This window comes from Pseudorasbora parva, chromosome 16 (genome assembly GCF_024679245.1).
Source record: "Pseudorasbora parva isolate DD20220531a chromosome 16, ASM2467924v1, whole genome shotgun sequence".
Lineage (NCBI taxonomy): Eukaryota > Metazoa > Chordata > Actinopteri > Cypriniformes > Gobionidae > Pseudorasbora > Pseudorasbora parva.
Genome location: NC_090187.1, coordinates 13,304,538 through 13,324,038, shown reverse-complemented (window position 1 = coordinate 13,324,038; position 19,501 = coordinate 13,304,538). Strand labels below are relative to the sequence as shown.

The window sequence follows — 19,501 nt, the reverse complement described above, 5'->3', positions numbered from 1 at the left end:
GAGTATTTTACAAAGGTTTAGAGAAAATTAAAGTTATACTATACAAGTTAGTAATACTCATAAATAAAAACAGTTCATATTAGTCATAAATATTGTTTTTTAAATGCTTTTTACACAATTTTTTCTACTCAATTGAATTTGTTAATGTAACAAATGCAGTTACTCAGATCTACTTAATTTTTTTACTTACATTTACTCAGTTCTTATGGTGTCTATAATTGATTTCACTGCTTTAAAATTTACTCAATTTTTTTAGTGTAAAAATGTTTCACCAAAAAAATTGAGTAAATCACAGTATTAGTTTTTAGAGTGTACAGCTGAATACTCAGAATTACTCAGACAGTTATAAATATAGGGATATATAGGCTAAAACATGAAAACATTTTTATGTTTTTTTATAAAAACAATATATATTTTTCTTCATGTATAAAAATATTATGTGAATGTAGCATAGCGACTTATAACTACAACTATATTGAAGGCACACGTGTGGTCATGCTTTATTTAAAATCTGAGGCTGTTATGTCCAAAACTATGAATTTTATGAAACATTTTCTAAGACCATGTCTGGATTGTTTTTTTTTTTTTAGATGCTTTTATCAAATAAGTTTCTTGGCCTGAAGATACGTTTGCAGTCTTTTGTGTAATGTCTGGCAAGGAGAACAGCTCAATTAATGCTACAATGTGCTCCCTCGACGATCGCTTTACATGTTTGAATGTATGAGACCTAATCCTCATTGTTCTTTTGTTATGAATATTTTGGGGTTTTTTAACAGCCATTTTTCAAACCCATTATAACATGTATGCCTGCCTAAATGGCCCATTAAACAGTGCAGTATTTCATTTAGTAGTCCACATTATCTAGTCTTTCTAAAAATAAAAAATAAACTAAAACCACATTATGTGAATATGTTACACAATAGAAATGTTGTTCTGTATGACAAAATATTTTGCAAACGTGATAATATGTCAATATTTCACTTTTGAACTAAGAGCTAAACTGAAAGCTTCTTTGTGATCTGTGTGAACACAAATGAGCTGCTGCTAACGAGAGAGAATTAACGTGCATCTGATAATCTATTCAAAATATTGTTCATAATGAATCGATTTTAATGCACTCCTGACATAAATTAAGAAATTAATGTCACTGGAACCCCGTTTTATCATAAACAGGGTTTGATATAGAAGCTGGAGTCTTTAATCTCTCTGATGATACTGAGTTTGTCCAGATGAAGTTAGAATGTTATGTTTTAATGTGCATTGAATGTCAGTCATGTGAGGCCGATAGAGGTGGACAAAGTACAACTCTATTACTTGAGTAAAAGTAAAAGTCCTACTGGTCAAATATTACTCCGTTACAAGTGAAAGTTGTAAAAACACATTTTTACTCAAGTAAAAGTACAGAAGTATTTGTTTTCAAAAGTACTTAAGTATAAAAGTACATTTCCTTTTCTATGCCAATGCATTATTTTATTATTGTTGTGTAAATGCCCATTATGCCATCATGGTTTAAGCCATTCAGTGATGCTCCATCTGACATACTAGCATACGACTAACTTAAACTCATGTAAATACTTGTATTTAAGTTACAAAGCTCTTTACAAAGCTGCTGTCACTTTAAGGCTGAATGCACAGATCCAATACACTGCTACACATCTGATATTCTCCCAACTTTACTCTTCTCTTTCTCCCAGATGTTTATATTTTTAATATTTTATAAGACATGCACCAAGTGTATGCCAACTAAACTAATCTTGATTTTTTTTTTAAACTGAAACATACTTTCAAAGTATGGCTATGGGTGCACACACTTGTGCCTAAGAACCGTCTTCTTCCATTTTGCTATGAACAGATCAGTGTTCAAAAAAGTTGGGGAAATGTTTATGACTATAATAGTGATTCCTGATAAACTGTCTGCAACAACAACAACAAAAAAACATTTTAAAGAAGGAAAAAATCATCCGCCGACTTTCAGAGCTGCAACAGAAACGACTTTTGACCTTGATAGAAATGTAGTGGAGTAAAAAGTACGATATTTGTCTTTCAAATGTAATGAAGTAAAAGTCATATGTTTCCAGAAAAAAATAATGCTCCAGTAAAGTACAGATACTTAAAAAGTTTACTTAAGTACAGTACTCAAGTACATGTACTTAGTTACTGTCCACCTCTGGAGGCCGTATACGATCTTTGACTGGTAAGGAGTTAACATGTCCATCCAGTTGTCCACTGAGCCGTTTGTTTGAGCCTGAGAACGTGTGGTTCAATGTTATACCTGTTCCAAGATCACTGGTCATCCAGGAGTTAATCGAACCATTTATTTGGTTAAACAACAATTCTGGTGGCCTTCTATGGGTCAAGATAGTTGTGGTTTTGTTTTGGCCTTCTCAGTTTGTGCTGCTGGGAAAACTTCCAATCGACCCCAGATGGGCCTCCTGCAGCCTTTGTCTGTCTATTTGAGACCTTGGTCCCAGATTGCACTAGATTTTGTTTTGCCTATAACGGGGGCGAATGTTAGTCTTTCTTCTGGTTGTAATCCTCAGTGCAGTGGTTGAACTGAGAGGGCCAACCAAGACTAGGGTATTGTGATGTTTTGTGTCTCAGAATCCTTTGTCCTGGAGTCAGCAGTTCCCATGGGTTGAGTATGTCTATAACTCATTACCAGTATCATCTACAGGCCTATACCCGTTTTAAAGGTAGTTTAGGTTACCAGCCACCCCTTGTTCAGAACCTAGAATTCGAAATCGCGGTTCCCTCCACCCACACATTCATCCAGAGGTCCAAAGTCGTCGCACCTGGATAAAAGCTAGAACTGTCCTCCTTTAGGTCCGGGAGCGCACTAAGGCCCAGGCCGATCACCACCGGTCAAAGCCTCCTGAATATGGCATTGGTCAAAATGTGTGCCTTTCTTCTCAGAACATTCCTCTCTACACTGTTTGTAACAAGCTTGCTCTTAAATGTATTGGCCCTTTTCTGTCTTTAAGATCCTTAGTCCAGTGGTAGTCCGCCTCACACTTCCTCATCCAAATTAAAACCCATTTTTCGTTCACCTGTTCTGTCCTATATATGTCCTGGATCATCTGCCCATTGTAGTCTCTGCTACCAATGATTCACTCTTCACACATGGCTTTTCCAACCATTGCACGGTTTGTTTTACATTTTATCCTTAATAAAGGATTATTACACTTGCAAATTAATCTCAAGTAATATATCTTAAAGCTGCAGTCCGTAACTTTTTGGGGTTAAAAATTGTCCAAAATAATTTTTGAGCAAGTACATAACCAGCCAGTGTTCAAAACTATCTGCTTACCGTAGCTTGATTTACAGCAGTAAGCTTGTAATAATATTTTTAATTCCAGTGGTACTGGTGGATTTCCCCGGGAAATTCAAGCATATGTTTGCGTCATTACGTCATTACGTCACTTCTGTACACATAAAGAAGGAGTCCCAGTTAGCAGGCTATCGCATGTGAGGATGTTGGAAGTGGAGATAGCCTTTTCTATTTTCTCACACCACTTGATATAATTAAACTTATCAATTTGATGGCGGATTCAAAACGGTTCAAACGACAGTCACCAGTGACAACTGGAGATTCATCCATTGTAAAATGCAAAAGTCTTCGGACTCCGGAGTGAAAAAAAGAGACTTCACCCGGGCGATGCAAAAACAAGGATCATAAAAGGTGGCGTGAACTCCGTGTTTTGAAGGTTTTTTTCAGCTTTTTTTTCTGCTGAACAAGTAAGACATTTCAATGGTTGAATTAGGCTATGTAACAGTAGCACACCTGTTCGCTGAATTCATGCACTTAAGGAGTTTTCCTTTGTTGTGCCTTTCTCGTTTTGCTATGTGCATTATGGTAAAATCATTTATTTTGTGCTTGCTATGAGAGGGAGCTTCACCTCTACTCCACATTAATGTGTTGATATGACGATTAGAAATTAGACTGCACAGAAATGGAAACTGTACTACAGGTAGCCCTAATACACATTAAATGTAGTCACGCAATCCTGATAACATTAGCAGTTTGAAAAAGTATAATTTGCAGTTTGACGTGATATGATAAACGATCGTTAGATTAATCAATGCGATGTATTGCAATGCTTTTTTTCTCCTTAGTTGGTCAGAACAAAAGAGGATGAACTACTTACTTGTTCAGATGACATTCTTATGTCGGTCATACTTTCAAACAGTAAAGTCTGTGATTGTGAATGACAGTATCCACACCGGGTGACTGACAGCGCTTCTCCTGACAGCTGCACACTTGATTCCTCCGTGCTGTGCCGACCGAGGCACTACTCACGTAGAGTTGATAATTCCGCGAATAACTGGAATTGCAGTTTTCGAACAGAGATGGCGACAAAGAGGAAAAACTATGGGCTGCAGCTTTAATATTACTATCAATCATATAAATTAGTTCAGAGATCATCAACCCTACTCTTGGGGACCCACTGTCCTGCAAAGTTTATTTCCAACCTTCTTCAGCACACCTGCCTGTGTATTTCCTATTGGGCTTGATTAGCTTCAGCTGTCTTTAACCCTTAAAGACAAAGACTTTAACTATCCTTCTAAAATGTTTAATAACTTTTAAACCGCTAATCCAAACTGTATGCTGTAAACTGCACAATAAAGAGGAGAGTCTCTGCTTTCCATAGGTATAACATTTATCATGTATTACATAGGTGTAATATTGATCATTCAGAGGCTCTGTAGTCAGCATGGATGCGTCATCAAAATACACAGCATTGATTTGTCAAGGAAACACATGTGCATTGGTCCCCTGAGCCAAACAAAAATGATTGTTTTATCATTAGTCCCACCCACCCCGTGCCCAGATTCATTGAAACTGTCATCAGCTCAACCAATAAACACAGTGTTTGGTCTTTTGATCCACCAATCACGTTTCTCAGAAAAATGAATGTGAAAGTGGGTGTGAATTTGCGTGCATCAAAATAATCAGATATAAACGTATGCAAAGTGCTCTCTCACATAGCACAGCACACAAAAGTATAGTTCACAATCAGTATATTTCTTTATTTGTATGTAGTTTGTGTTTTACACTATTTTCACTCAGTATATTTTCCTTAATTTGTGTTTGAGAATATTATGGAAATGTAGGTTTATGAAAGCAGCCGCCCACGTGCAAACATAGCATCAGTATATTTTATTTCACTGTTTGTGGGTCACAACTTGTTGCATTGTTTGCACTTGTTTTTCATGTTCAAATTATAATATATTTATCTGAAGAATTTTTGTTGTGTTATTATATAACAATCTTTCTGTTTACTTTACTACTTGACATTTTTAGGACAAATTGTCAGTAAATAAAATACACCTGTTTTTGCTCAAAAACCTAGAAATGCCTAGAATAATGTTATAATAAATGTCTATAACATGCTGAGGGATTGTTACATGTAGACAAAAATTTAGATGTAAAATTGGGACATCAAATGAGCTAGATTGAAACTTCAGGTTCTCCTGTTTAAAATGATAAATAGCACTAACTGCTAGAATGGGTGATACAAAATAAGAAAAGTAGAGGCACGTCAGGCGCCCCAAAAATGTTCTAGGTCTTAAAGGGTTAATTAGGTAGAAGCTAAAATTTGCAGGACAGTGGGTCCCCAGGAGCAGGGTTGAAGAATTAAATAATTATACAATAACTGTATTTTCAGCCACACAATGTTTATATTAGGTTTCAAACATTGGCATACACATAAGTGCTCCCAAAAATCATGTAAAGTTTATAAAATACACAAAAATGTCAATTTAAGTTGCAATAATAACTGTATAATTGTATATAACTATAATGATTAATCCATTCTTGAGAATCAGAATATAAGATATTTCAAAATACAGTTAAAAAGACATACAGTATTTTAATAAAATATTTTGAATATTCTGAATAAAATGGAAAAGTTAAATACAAATGTCCATTAATCTCACACCAGGAACTCAACTTGAATGTGAAAGGGTCAAAATCATGTGTCATAAACAAGCAAGTTAATTTGTCTTTTTTTGGATCAAGTTTTTAATCATGAGATCTCAGCTGCAGGGGAGGTTTGGAGGGCATGAAGAAACCATTTGACACAACACAGAAAGTTTCTTGCTCTCTTTTACAATGTCAAGTTTTCCACTCTTTTGTTTTTACTTGAGAGACTGTTTGGAGTAAATAGGAGAAAGAGAAACTTTTGATTTCATGGAGCATTTCTGCTCCCAGCATCCCCTCTAGAATTCACTCACAGACAGCAAAGAGTCGAGTTCAGCAACCCCACCATGGATCTCTAATCATTACCCACACTCCACCTCTTCTGCCCTACTCCCCACCTCTCCATATCCTGTCTGCCTCAAGCGCGCCCTCTCCATCGCTCATGCTGGTTTGATGCTTCCATGTCTTACATTTTTTGATATTGCACTTTTTTCATGTCCTCTATACTCTGCCTGTCTTTTCTCCTGCTGCATTTTTTATTTGCCAACCACTGTAACACTCTTCTTTATTTTTCCATAGTTTATGTCCAAAGGAGGAACTCTGAGCTGGAGCTCAGTCCCAATTCCCTCCATTACAGGCAGTGAACCATATAAATTTATGAGATTTACAACTTATTTTTAGAATACTATTCCATATGAAAAACAAGTGAATCATGGAACAGTCATAATCTCTTCATGTTCTGTCAACTTCCTGCCTACATACCTGTACCCTGTCATTAACGTCCACTGATGATCCGCACTGTCTAATTTTGTATGGATCGTGTCCACACAGTCTAAGAATAACAAAACCCATGCGACTGATTCAGAGTAACAAAAGAAAGTTACAAATGTATTTTTTCAATGGATTTAACCAACATCCTGTAGCAGAAAAAAGCCTACAATGTTTTTAAAAGACAACATCATAAACATACTGTATTGTTTATAATGTATATATTGCAATCAAAGGTAAAATAAAATACAAATAAAAAGTGGGCCAGAACTAAATATAAATAATTCCCACCATGTTTAAATATCTTTCTTTTTGTTTCTTTTGTTTTAGTCAGTGATACTTAAGTGGGAATGTTACAACTCTTATCTGCTTCTCCATATAAACAAGGATCCGTGCATGCCAGAGCTTGGTAGGTAGTAATAATGAAATCCAATACAAAACAAACAATTGATCAGATTTTACTTTGAAACAGTCTGCATGTCTGCAAGCAAAACTGCATGGAATAGACTGCAAACAGGACAAAAGCACACACATCACTGGCAAAAATGCTCAAGTTGGGTGCACAACAAAGGAAATAATAAAACCGGAGAAGATATCAGAACACCAAGGCTCTAAAAATGATGGACTCTCACACAGGTGACGGTTTAAGCATGTAAGCTCCTAATTTTTTATTATTATTAGTACTTATTCAGTTTAAAATACTTATATAAAATAGTAGTCAAATTGCAACCAATAAAATATCATCTTCTGAACAGTGGCTGACAGCAAGGTTTTTTTTTTTTTTTTTTTTACTTTGTCACTATACTTAAGTTTGGTCAAGTATCTGTACTGAACAACTGAACATTTCAAATGTTGAAATGTGAATACATTTCAAAACATAATACTGTACAGAAACTTTTACACCAGTACATTTCATAAAAACATGTTTTTTCTTGTTATTTTGAAGAAACTGTCAGCCCCTCAGAGACGCTTCAGCAGTGCCCGATTAGTGAATGAGCGGATTCTTTTCAATTAACCTGTAACCTTAACTGTGCAAATCACACTGGACAATTCCTTTGTGAATAGGGCCAATCCATTTGCTTCTGTCCGCGAGTCAACAACTGACTAACTCAAAATAGGAATTTGAGTCTGACTCAAAATGAGCCAATAATGGAAGAACTTCAGAGTTTCAGTGCACTTGACAATTGGCGCTAAAATTAAAGCTGCAATAGGACGTTTTTAGAAAACGTTGACTTAGCCTGAAAATTTGAAGAAGTACAACTCACGGGTCAACCCCCCCCTTGCTCTCTGCAGATTTTAAAATCTTTACAACCCTCCCTCCACAGCTCCTCCCCCCATCACAACGGAGCCTGCTGTGAATGCGCAGGCCCACCGATGACGGTGGATAAACAGTTATGGCACATTCACTGGTACGGGCGAAACATCAACAATGTGATTTACATTGACTATGGTCTACCCATACTTTGACTACAAACTTGGTCCTCCAAACATTACATATTTTGTAATACATGTAATGTAACTATATGACGTTGCACTATTCCTACAAGTTATAAATAGCTATTAAGGTAATATAATGGTAACTAATGTTACAGTATGCAAGTAATTATTCTATCGAAATGTAATGCTAAATAAGGTTTGCTAGTACATTATTTCAGCAACATGACAAGCCAGTGAATTTGAATTAGTAGGTTTCAACAGTTGCATTTTACAGTTCATGACATTTTATCTATATGTTATACGGCTAGAGTTTTGACACTAAGTCAATGGGCTCTGATGAGGAATTCACACCCACAGCGACTTCGAACAAATCAAGCAGGGATACTTACTTGCCAAGCAGTAATGTGGCTAACACTGCATCAGTTTTTAATTTTTTCAGGACACGTAACGTTAGCTCCCTCCACCTCGGAAAAGCCGCTCCGATATTTACCCTCGGTTTATTTCGGGCTCTATCTAATTCTTTATTTTTGTCTTTTTTATCATCATCATCTGTCTTTTTCCATTTACCTGTTTTTTTGTATTTATTTTTTTATTTTTTTTTATGAGCAGGTGCCACTAGAGGAATTGGCAGTTTGGATTGTTTGTCCACCAAAGCTGCGGCAATTCGGTAATCTTGAATTTGAACGAACTCGCGCTGTGCATGAGAGGGGGTTTATCAGCACACACAAGCATGATTGACACTGCCAAGACACTCCCCCTGGCTCTGATTGGTTGTTTCTTACCGGTAGCGGTGTATTTCTGCAAATTGCAATAGGATCACTGGGAGGAGCCAGAGGAGCTTGTTTTTTTCCACAGATTATCTGTCTCATATTCTACTGGACATAAGGACAGGTTTAACAAATATGTAAAAAATATTTTCTTGCAAAAGTTACCTACTGCAGATTTAAAATACTAATGACAAAGGATTTATTATTGTAAATGAAAATAATTTTTATTTGGTTGTTAAAGCTACACTGTGTGATATTTGAAAAGATATATGACCATCGAGTGAATAATAGTTTCTGATCCTCTCAATTTCGATTTCCTTTCAACTCCTACGGTGGCCGAATTAGTCATGGCTTCCAGTTCGACCTCTTCGGTGAGTGTTGCTTCAAATGATGAGGTTACTTTTGAAAACTATTATAATTTGCAGTTATTTAATTTGCCAAATGATCTATGATCAAATTAATCTATGTAAAATGAATAATAGTTTTACGTTTACGTTATTTTTTACCATTTCATTGCTAACATCAGCTATCAGGTTCCCAGACGAATGCTAGCTAATCTTAGTAAAGGAACTTTTATCAGTGCTATCGTTGGCACTGTTGGCATCCGTGTTCTATGACAGATAACATGAGATTAAAATATTAATCTCATGTCATCCGTCATAGAACACGGATTTATGTTATAAGGTAAACAATACTTTTTCATCATTGACGCGAGGAAAACTATCCTAGACGTTGTTCTGGTGTTATGCACAGCACACCATGATATAATTAGCCAAGCAACAATAAAACTTCCAATATACACGAATAGGCTGAATTAATATTACCTGTCAAGAAAGAAAGCAGGAAACGTCGGCGTTCTTTTTAAAATCGTTGCTCCTCATGAGCTCTTTCCATCTTGGAAAGGCCACTCCAATATTTACTTTTGTCTTGTTGATTAGCCCGTTGCGTTGCCGTCTTAATTCTCTTTTCCGTTTCCTTTACGACTCTGATACATATCCCGCAATGTTACTAGGTCCCCGACCCGGGTCGAATTCGGCAATGTTCCGGGAATATTGCGAGTCCGACGTGGAGTGTTGAAAGGGGATTAAGAGTGATGATCCTCCATCATCATATAGCAGCCTCAAGCAATCCTCCTCTTCACATTCGACACAGTGCCATCGAGTGTAAAAACGCGAAAAGCGAAGCTTGAATTTACGGGTATTATCCCTCTTTGGCAAATGTACTATCAATATGGAGGAGCAACATGGCGACCGCCATCCGAACCCCTAACACGTATGTATTTTCAATGGTTTATTATAAAATTACGAGAATACATTATTACTTGAAAGAAGTAAATATACATTAATGAGCACATATATTTTTGAAAGAACTAAGTGATTTTAGCTAAGAATAAACTAAAAAAAGTTGCACAGTGTAGCTTTAACTAAATCTGCTGTAAGAGGGCGAGCTGTTGAAGCCCAAAGTGCTCGAATGTGGTCATGCTGTCTAAAATTGGTAGGTTTTAGGTAAAAATGTGTGACAGCAGGGCACCAGTCCAGTTGACAGAATAAAATGAAAGCTGTCATGAGAAGTCTTTTCAAGGCGATGTGCCGAAGTCCATTATAATAAAGTTATAATACTTATACTTACATAACCAAGTTTCTAATTCAGTTCATTTTGTTTCAAAAGATGGCTGTCATAGAAACTTGACAGATTCATTCAAACATACATTAAATGTAAAATAAATATGATTGTTATATGGTGCATATATTTAGCAAAATTATCCTCTCTAGAGTTATATTTGGTCAACGAATGGCTTTTCTATAAATATAAGGTATAAAGTTATGTGACATTGTTTGTAACACTGATTGAGCGATTACATGAGGCATAAGTCATACTGTATCTTTTAACATATTTTCTGATGTTCATTCAAGTTTTTTCCTTCTGTACCATAGTAAAGAGGAAGGGATGATTGTTATATATGTGTGTATAGTATTGTTATACATATCTTATTACATCAAGAGTACAAAGTGACCAACAATTTAGAACATGTTTTAAGAGGAGCAGTTTGTGTCATACCATGAAAAACGTGTTGTACCATGATCAACATAACATCATAGGCTTCCCCTTAATGTAACCCTTGCTTAAAAGGTGAGAATAGTTGTGCCACTTACTTCAGCAGTACACAGCCACTGCCTGAAGGTGGCGCTGTCCAGAACACCTGTATCCTGGTCCTCCTGCGAGGGGTGCTTTCTGTCACTGCTGGAGGGCAGTTTGTCATAAACTGTGTGTCTTCCTCGTCGATTATCTGCAGAGTGCACAAACCCATATTCATTATTACAAATGTGTACAATTCAAATATGGCTGTTTTCCTGTTACTTACGTTCTGTGTCTATTCATGTAAGAAACATAAAAATTGAAATCTTAAAATTGAAATCTTAAAAAATAAAAATAAAAATCCTATTGAAGATTTTGTTTTTTTTTCTGCCAAAATGAGTATGACAAATGAGTGATAATACCCACAATCCATCCATCCAATAACCCAAACAGCAATAAAAGAGGTGATGGATTTGTTTTGACATGGAGAGCCATGTATGGATGTCAGTGTACTTCATCTACAGCAAAAACTCTTGCCATACAATAAAGCAATAAAGTTTTCTTCTAATTTCTAAAAAAAATGAGCAACACAGAAATATTGATTCATTCCTGAATCAATAAGCTGAGAAAATTATTATTATAATGGCTGGTTTATGAATACTTTTGTTTCTTTCCTGGATCAATCGTTGTTTTTTGGTATGTAAATTTGTGAATAAATTATTAAGTGACTCAGTCATAAAGAGTTTTTACTTGCTGCCAATTGCAGAAAGTGTCACTGAAAATCCCCACCACTAATGCAGACTGCTAGATTATCTGGAACGCCATGACATATGACCTTAACATAAAAGAGCACAACATAAATAAGCAACAAATTCCTTTAGAAATGGAAATGTATGAGCTGAGTAACAGTATGAACATGCATGTAATAACCAGTAATGAGTAGCAATTGAGCATAATGTAATCTGGATTATGTATTATGTTATTACTTAATATTCACAAAATGGTGGTAAAATATTCAGAATTCACCGATTCTCCTTAATTTTTTTATTTTTTATTTTATTATTATTCTAAAAAATCCTATTGCTTAAATTATAAAAAATAAAAAATAGTGACATCAAGTTTAGTAATCGAATTAATTCAAACAATCAGTCCAAAACAGAAATAGCATAATGAAGGCCACGCTGATTACATCAGAGATATCAGAGAGAATATAGACTAGATCATTTAAGTGTGTGCTTTGCTTTAAAACACAAGCTCCGTCATATTCTGTGATTCTTTTCTGAAGAGTGCAATTTTGGTGACGTACATGAGTCGTGCATTTATGTACATACACATTTAAAGGTGATCTAGAATGGAAAACGTCTCAGGTTACGTATGTAACCATGGTTCCCTGAGAGGGAACGAGACGCTGCATCGAAACACTAGGGGACGCCTCTGCGTACCTTGTCATGAAGCACTTGTGTAATCAGTCCAATAGCGGGACGATACGTCACGGACGGGTGACGTCATCGACCAGAAAGCTATAAAGCACACCTGGACCAAACAGTCACTAGCTTCTGGAAAAAGTCGAACAAATCGATCACAGGCATGCCGGGAGTATGGCATCACGACGCAGCGTCTCATTCCCTCTCAGGGAACCATGGTTACATTTACATTTTACATTTACATTGAATCATTTAGCAGACGCTTTTATCCAAAGCGACTTACAAAAAAGGGGAGAGTAATAGAAGCAACGAAACAAACAAGGCCAACAACCTGTAAGAGCTGTAAGAAGTCTCAGTTAATTAGCACAATACACAACATTTTTTTTTTTTTTTTTTAGACATCTACAACAAAAACTCACGTATGCAAAATGCCGAACACTGGATTTTGATAGCTATGATAACAATACATACGTAACCTGAGACGTTCCCTATCTCGAGGGAACTTCGAGCTGCGTCGAAACGCTAGGGGACCTCAATACCCACGCCGCCAAAGTCCCAAATGTCTGTATGTGTGATTTAACCCAGAAACACCCGGGACCCTGGAGTAGAGGCTACGTCTAAATTGTAAAACCTCACAAATGTATGCGGAGAGGACCACCCAGCCGCATCACAAACCTCTGACAGTGAAACTCCCGAAATAAGAGCCATAGAGGCAGCCATACTCCTAGTAGAGTGGGCGCGGACCCTCATAGGTGAAGGATGTCCGACCGACTCATAAGCGAGCGAAATAGCCTCGACTATCCACTTGCTAAGCGTCTGCTTTGAAGCCGATTTTCCCTTACTGGAGGACCCAAAACATACGAACAACTGTTCTGACTTTCGCCACAGGGCAGCTCTGTGGACATATGCATCTAGGGCCCTGACCGGACATAGCAGATTTAGCTTCTCTTGGTCTTGACTAGTGAACAGAGGCGGACAGAAAGCCTGCAGCATTACTGGTCCCGGGCACGTTGGTTGGGACCTTGGGAACATATCCTTCCCTCGGGAAGAGAAATCCTTTCACCATTCCTGGTGCAAATTCAAGGCAAGAAGGTGATACTGATAGAGCCTGTAGGTCTCCTACTCTTTTCAGCGATGAAATCACTAGGAGAAACACTGTTTTTAGTGTGAGGAACTTTTCTGACACTTCCTCTAACGGCTCGAAGGGAGCCAACATAAGGCCTTCCAGCACTATGGCCAGGTCCCAAGTCGGCACCCTCGAGCGTGCCGCAGGTCTGAGCCTCATGGTACCACGGAGAAAACGCGTGACCCACGGGTGTCTCCCTAATGATGCGTTATCTAATGGATTATGATACGCAGATATCGCCGACACATACACTTTCAGAGTCAGCGGGGATAACCCTGCGGAGAATTTTTCTTGCAAGAACTCGAGAACTGAACCGGGCAGTTAACAGGGTCCAAAGTCTGGTGCGTACACCAGGCGACAAAAACTCTCCATTTGACTGCGTAAAGTCTCCTTGTGGATGGTGCTCTGGAGTGCAACATTGTCTCTATCACCTCAGTCGATAGACCCGTGTTTATGAACTGGGCCCCCTCAGGGGCCAAGCCCACAGTTTCCACAGTTCCGGGCGCGGGTGCAGTACTGACCCCCCGGCCTGCGAAAGAAGATCCCTCCTGACTGGGATTTCCCAGGGAGGACCCTCTAGGAGAGACATGATGTCTGGGAGCCATACTCGGCCCGGCCAGAACGGGGCTACCAATAAGAGCTGAACCCCGTCCCGGCGGACTCTCTCCAGCACTCCTGGGAGCAACGCCAGAGGGGGAAAGGCGTACAGACGCAGCCTCGGCCACGTCTGTACCATGTGTGAGGGAAAAGAATGCTGATAAGTGTGTCGTCTCTCGAGACGCAAACAGATCCACCTGGGCTCGCCCAAAGCGGATCCAAAGCTCCTCCACCACCTCGGGGTGGAGCCTCCATTCCCCCGGCACCACTCCCTGCCTCGACAGGGAGTCTGCCGCTACATTCAGGACCCCCGGGATGTACATCTTCCTGAGCGAGAGCATCTTGCCTTGGGCCCATATTAGCATGTGATGCGTGAGCTTCCACAACCGACGCAATCTCAATCCCCCCTGGTGATTTATATACAGGACCACCGAAGTGTTGTCAGACCGAACTAACACATGGCGGCCCCGTAGGTCTGGGAGGAAGTGTTTGAGTGCTTGAAACACAGCCATCAGCTCCAGCTGGTTTATGTGCCAGGAGAGCTGATGGCCCCTCCACAGACCTTGGGCCGAGCGGCCACTCATGACCGCTCCCCAGCCAGTTAGGGAGGCATCCGTCGTTAGCACTACGGGACGACAAGGAGCCCCCAGAACTGGACCTTGAACCAAGGATCTTTCCACTTCACCAAGGCATGTAGGCAGTGCGGCGTGACCTTGATTAAGCGAAAAGGGTTTCCCCTCGGGCAGAACCCCTTGGTCCTGAGCCACCACTGTAAGGGTCTCATGTACAGCAGGCCAAAAGGTATCACGTTGGACGCTGCTGCCATCAAACCCAACACTCTTTGAAAGTGTTTGACAGTGAGTGACTGGCCTAGCTTTATCTGGTTGACGGTATTCAGGATCGTTTTTACCCTGGGCGGAGATAGCCGAGCCAACATCGTTCTCGTGTCCCAAACTACCCCCAGAAAAGTAAAGCTCTGCTGTGGTGCCAACATACTTTTCTTTTCGTTCAACCTTAGCCCCAACACCTTCATGTGGGCAAAAACAGCATCTCGATGACAACACTAGCCAATCGTCGATGTAATTTAGCACGCGGATGCCCTGGAGTCGCAGCGGAGCCAGAGCTGCATCCACGCACTTCGTGAAAGTGCGGGGCGATAAAGCTAGACCGAATGGCAGCACTCGATATTGCTACGCTTTTCCCCCAAAAGCGAACCTTAGGAACTGTCTGTGCTGCGGAAGGATGGAGATGTGGAAGTACGCATCTTTTAAATCTATCGTGACGCACCAGTCCTCGGACCTGATGTGACACACAATCTGTTTTATTGTGAGCATTTTGAATTTTAATCTTTTTACTGCTCTGTTTAGATGACGCAGATCTAAGATAGGCCTTAACCCCCCATCCTTCTTTGGAACTATGAAGTACCGGCTGTAAAACCCCGACTCTCTGCAGTGGGGAGGGACCCGTTCTATAGCCTTTTTTTCGCAGAAGAGTCTGTACCTCTTGTTCCATTATCAGAGCCTGCTCGGGGCTTACTACCGTGGCAGTAACCCCGTTGAACACGGGCGGGTGTAACCCGCATTGAATTCTGTACCCTTTTTCTATTGTACGCAGGACCCATTCTGAGACATTCGGCAGAAGTTTCCACGCTGCCAGAAAATCTACTAAGGGAACCAGCCTCTCGAGGCTGGTCTCTGGATTTTCCTGTGTGGTCAGCCCGGTGTCCTGTAATGGATAACCGGCAGGTAGCAACCGAACTGACCGCCCAGGGGTTCTCACGAGAGGGCGCGAACATCCCCAAGCCGCTACGTTTCCGGGCGGACAAGGAGATATGTGTTCGCCGGGGAACGCCGCGCCCTGAAGCACCAATGGTGGCAGGGTTGGCAGACCGGCCCCCCGATGGCACCGGGAAAGAGCGGACGCCTCGGCGAGCCACACTTTCCCGGAGGGGACTGCCATCGGAAGCCCTGCGCTCTTGGCGTCAGGACTTCTTAGCCGAGGCCTTCCTAGCGATAATGACGGTCCTCAGATCCTTCCTACCGCGGGAAGGTCCCGGCTGAGCGCGTCGCTTTTAAATTTAAAACCCCCAATCAGAGCTTTTCTGTTAAAACACATATTCTATCCGGTGTTTTACTTAAACGTGCAATCTGGCAACTCTCTCTCTCATGCGTACAGATGATTATTACAGTATTCAGTAATAGACTACAATGTGTAAGTAATCCACCTGGCACTGATAATAACTCTGTTATACTGATAATAAAAAATATGAATTGCATTGTAATCTTCCGTGTCATTTCACTGACCCCGACTTTAAAAGCAACGTAACAAAATAAAATATGTGCTAGGTGGGTACAATATACAATAAATATAAGGTATAATTCATTGTCAATAATTGCTTTTTCTATCAGTTTTTGCTCCTTTTTTGTTATCATTATGGCTGTTCAGAAACAACTCTATCAACAGCTGTCAGCTCCAATAGTTTATATCTTAATGGAAGATGTTTTTTGTTTTTTGTCGCTTTTACATCAAACAACTTCATCCCAGTATGACTATAGGACCATAAGAATGCACTGATCTGATATAACGCCTTGTTCACCCTATATATTTTTCTTAAAATATTCACTTACATTGTGAAAAGAACCAAATGGTTGTCAATATCTTAACATTAGTTGAATACTGTTGGACATAGATGCATATTTGTGTACGTGTGTGTTTTTATCTCTGGAACTCCCCATGAGCATCCTATAAAATATTCAACTTTGAAAAGTGCTTAAGTGACCTTTGACCTCAACTATTTAGGTGACTGATGGTGAGCAAGCTCTCGTAGCAGAGGCAAAAAAATGTATTGTCAAACAAACCTTACTTGTCAAATGCTTTAAGAGCAACAGCGCATGATGCTATTCATTTAAAGTGACATTGAAGTTTGTGTGAAACTTAAATTCTGACCAACATTAATTTAATATTGTGACATTTCTAAATGAAACCGAACACTGAATAAGAAAAAATAGTGGACAGGGCCTGATTTTGTTACACCATTTCTGTTTGTTTGTTTTTTTTGTAGCAGACTAGAAGTTAGAGTGAATCATCATATCAAAGCCATTGCAGAGAAAAAGCTAATTTTCACATTTTGATAGAATGCGACATTGGGTGTATTGCAGGTAACACAGAACACTGTTCGATCATTAATGAGTAACTACACAGGATAAAATGAGTAACATACTATTAACCTTCTAGTAACTACTATTAACACACAAACACTGATTAACAAATATGTAAGTAATAGCACTCAGTTGAATTTGGTAGTTATTAGCTAATTACTGATTAACGATTATCTAATCTGTTCTCGGCATTAACATGCTGCGTTAACGTGAGACTCTTATCGGGCGATAAAAAAAAATATCGCCGTTAATCTAATTCGCAAAGTTGGGTTGGGAGCGGGGTCTATACTATGCAAGCTATTATTACTTTCACTTTGATATTTTAGAGTGGTTGTAAACCTAGCCAAATTGCACTTTAGGAGCAGAGAACGAGTCTTCGAAACTGTTTAGATGCCTATTGTGAAATTACCACATCAAACGTGATGTGCTAACATGGCTGTAGCTATGAAGCCTCCGGGTTTGCTTTAGGGAAAATTTATAGTTAAGAAGTCGACAGGACTTCTAAGGTTGTTTGCATCCTGTGCAGTGCAGAATTACTGTAGTTTACTGACTTCTTCTAGTCTTGAGTACCGCCTAAATGCACACCTTTTTTGTCATTCCAATTGAAAGATTCAGTGGACTGTTTACATGAGACGTAATCTAAACTGATCTGGGGTTTACGTGTGCTGACCATAGACTGCTGACTTGACATGTTACTCAAGGACATTCACAAAGTTGTCCCATAACCACTCCTTTGTTATTATTGCTTTGTGCTTAGGGTCATTGTCCTGTTAGAAGATGAACCTTCACCCCAGTCTAAGGTCTATAGCACACTGGTGCAGGTTTTCATCAAGGATGTCCTGTAAATTGCTGCATTCATTTCCCCCCTTGATACTGAATAGTCTCCCAGTTCCTGCCACAGAAAAACATCCCCACAAAAAGATTATTCACTGTAGGGATGGTATTGGCCAGGTGATGAGCGGTGTCTGGTTTCCTCCAGACATGGTGCTTGCCATTCAGGCAAAAGATTTCAATCTTTGTTTCATCAGACCAGATAATTTTCTTTCTTGTGGCCTGAGAGTCCTTCAGGTGCCTTTTGGCAGACTCCAGATGGGCTGTCATGTGCCTTTTACTGAGGATTGGCTTCCATCTTGCCACTCTACCATACAAGCCTGATTGGTGGAGTGCTGTAGAGATGTTTATTCTTCTGGAAGGTTCACTTTTCTCCACAGAGAAACGCTGGAGTTTTGTCACTATCGGGTTCTTGGTCACCTCCCTGACTAAGGCCCATCTCCCCTGATTTAATAACCTGGTTTATTAATAAAGTCATGCAAACACTCTTCTACTTCATATAAACTTCTTCTACTTCTGCTGCATGAGATGAGAACACATTCTTACAATTTTATTGGTCTTAAAGAGTCTATGTTTCTAATATATGTCCCTAGTATGCAAAACACTTACTGGATGCATTTAAATCTGCTCTAAGTATGTGTTTTTTGTCACCTATCACAAGCACACTTAAATTAGTCAAAAGAAAGAAGGTTAATGCGTTTACATGCCACGCAAAATCAGGGTAAGAGGCAAAAAACTACCTGTGTCGACCGGTTTATGCTTAAGCCATCTATGACCTTACTCTGATAAAAGAATAAGGGTTACCGCATTTACATGACTATGTTCGTTGTAGGTTTATTAAGCATATTCGGCTTGTAAATGCACTCACTAAATCATTAGATAAAAAGCTGAGAACAACCACTACAAAATCAACTTATTTATGCAATCTCATCAAAATCAATTATATGAAAAATCAATGATATGGTTTTTCCTCACACAACCTTGGTAAAAAATTACAAAGGATTATTATCATTATATATATATATATACATATTTTTTTTTTTATAATAATAATTATTATTATTTTAACTAGCTTAGGCATCCTCTTATAAATCTATTACCATTCAAATAGGAAATATTTCTGATGGCGGTATATTCTTTTTCTTGCAACACTTCTAATTTATTTTGACCTTAACAGTCAAAATGTCTTTTTGTCTTGCCTCACCTTCATTGTGAATTTAAATCTTTTTTACAGCTTTCTGGGTAAGATCATAGTTAGTGGTTCAAGTACTGCTGGTATCCCAGATGATGTACAAAGAAAAAAGTCTGATCTGGAAACTCTGAAGTCAAAATAACCTCTGCAGTAGTACTGTAATTAAATCATCCATTAATTATATAACAATATAACATTAAAATGC

The 19,501-nt window shown here is 39.0% G+C and overlaps 1 protein-coding gene across 1 annotated transcript in view; it reads right to left on the bottom strand.

Annotated features, from left to right (window-relative positions):
- Positions 1 to 19,501, bottom strand: part of spon1a (spondin 1a) — a 281,162-nt gene that overhangs the window by 240,919 nt on the left and 20,742 nt on the right. The window contains exon 3 of the mRNA XM_067419702.1: positions 11,046 to 11,179. Within this exon, the coding sequence (XP_067275803.1) occupies positions 11,046 to 11,179 (134 nt within the window). The remainder of the gene's footprint in view (positions 1 to 11,045; positions 11,180 to 19,501) is intronic.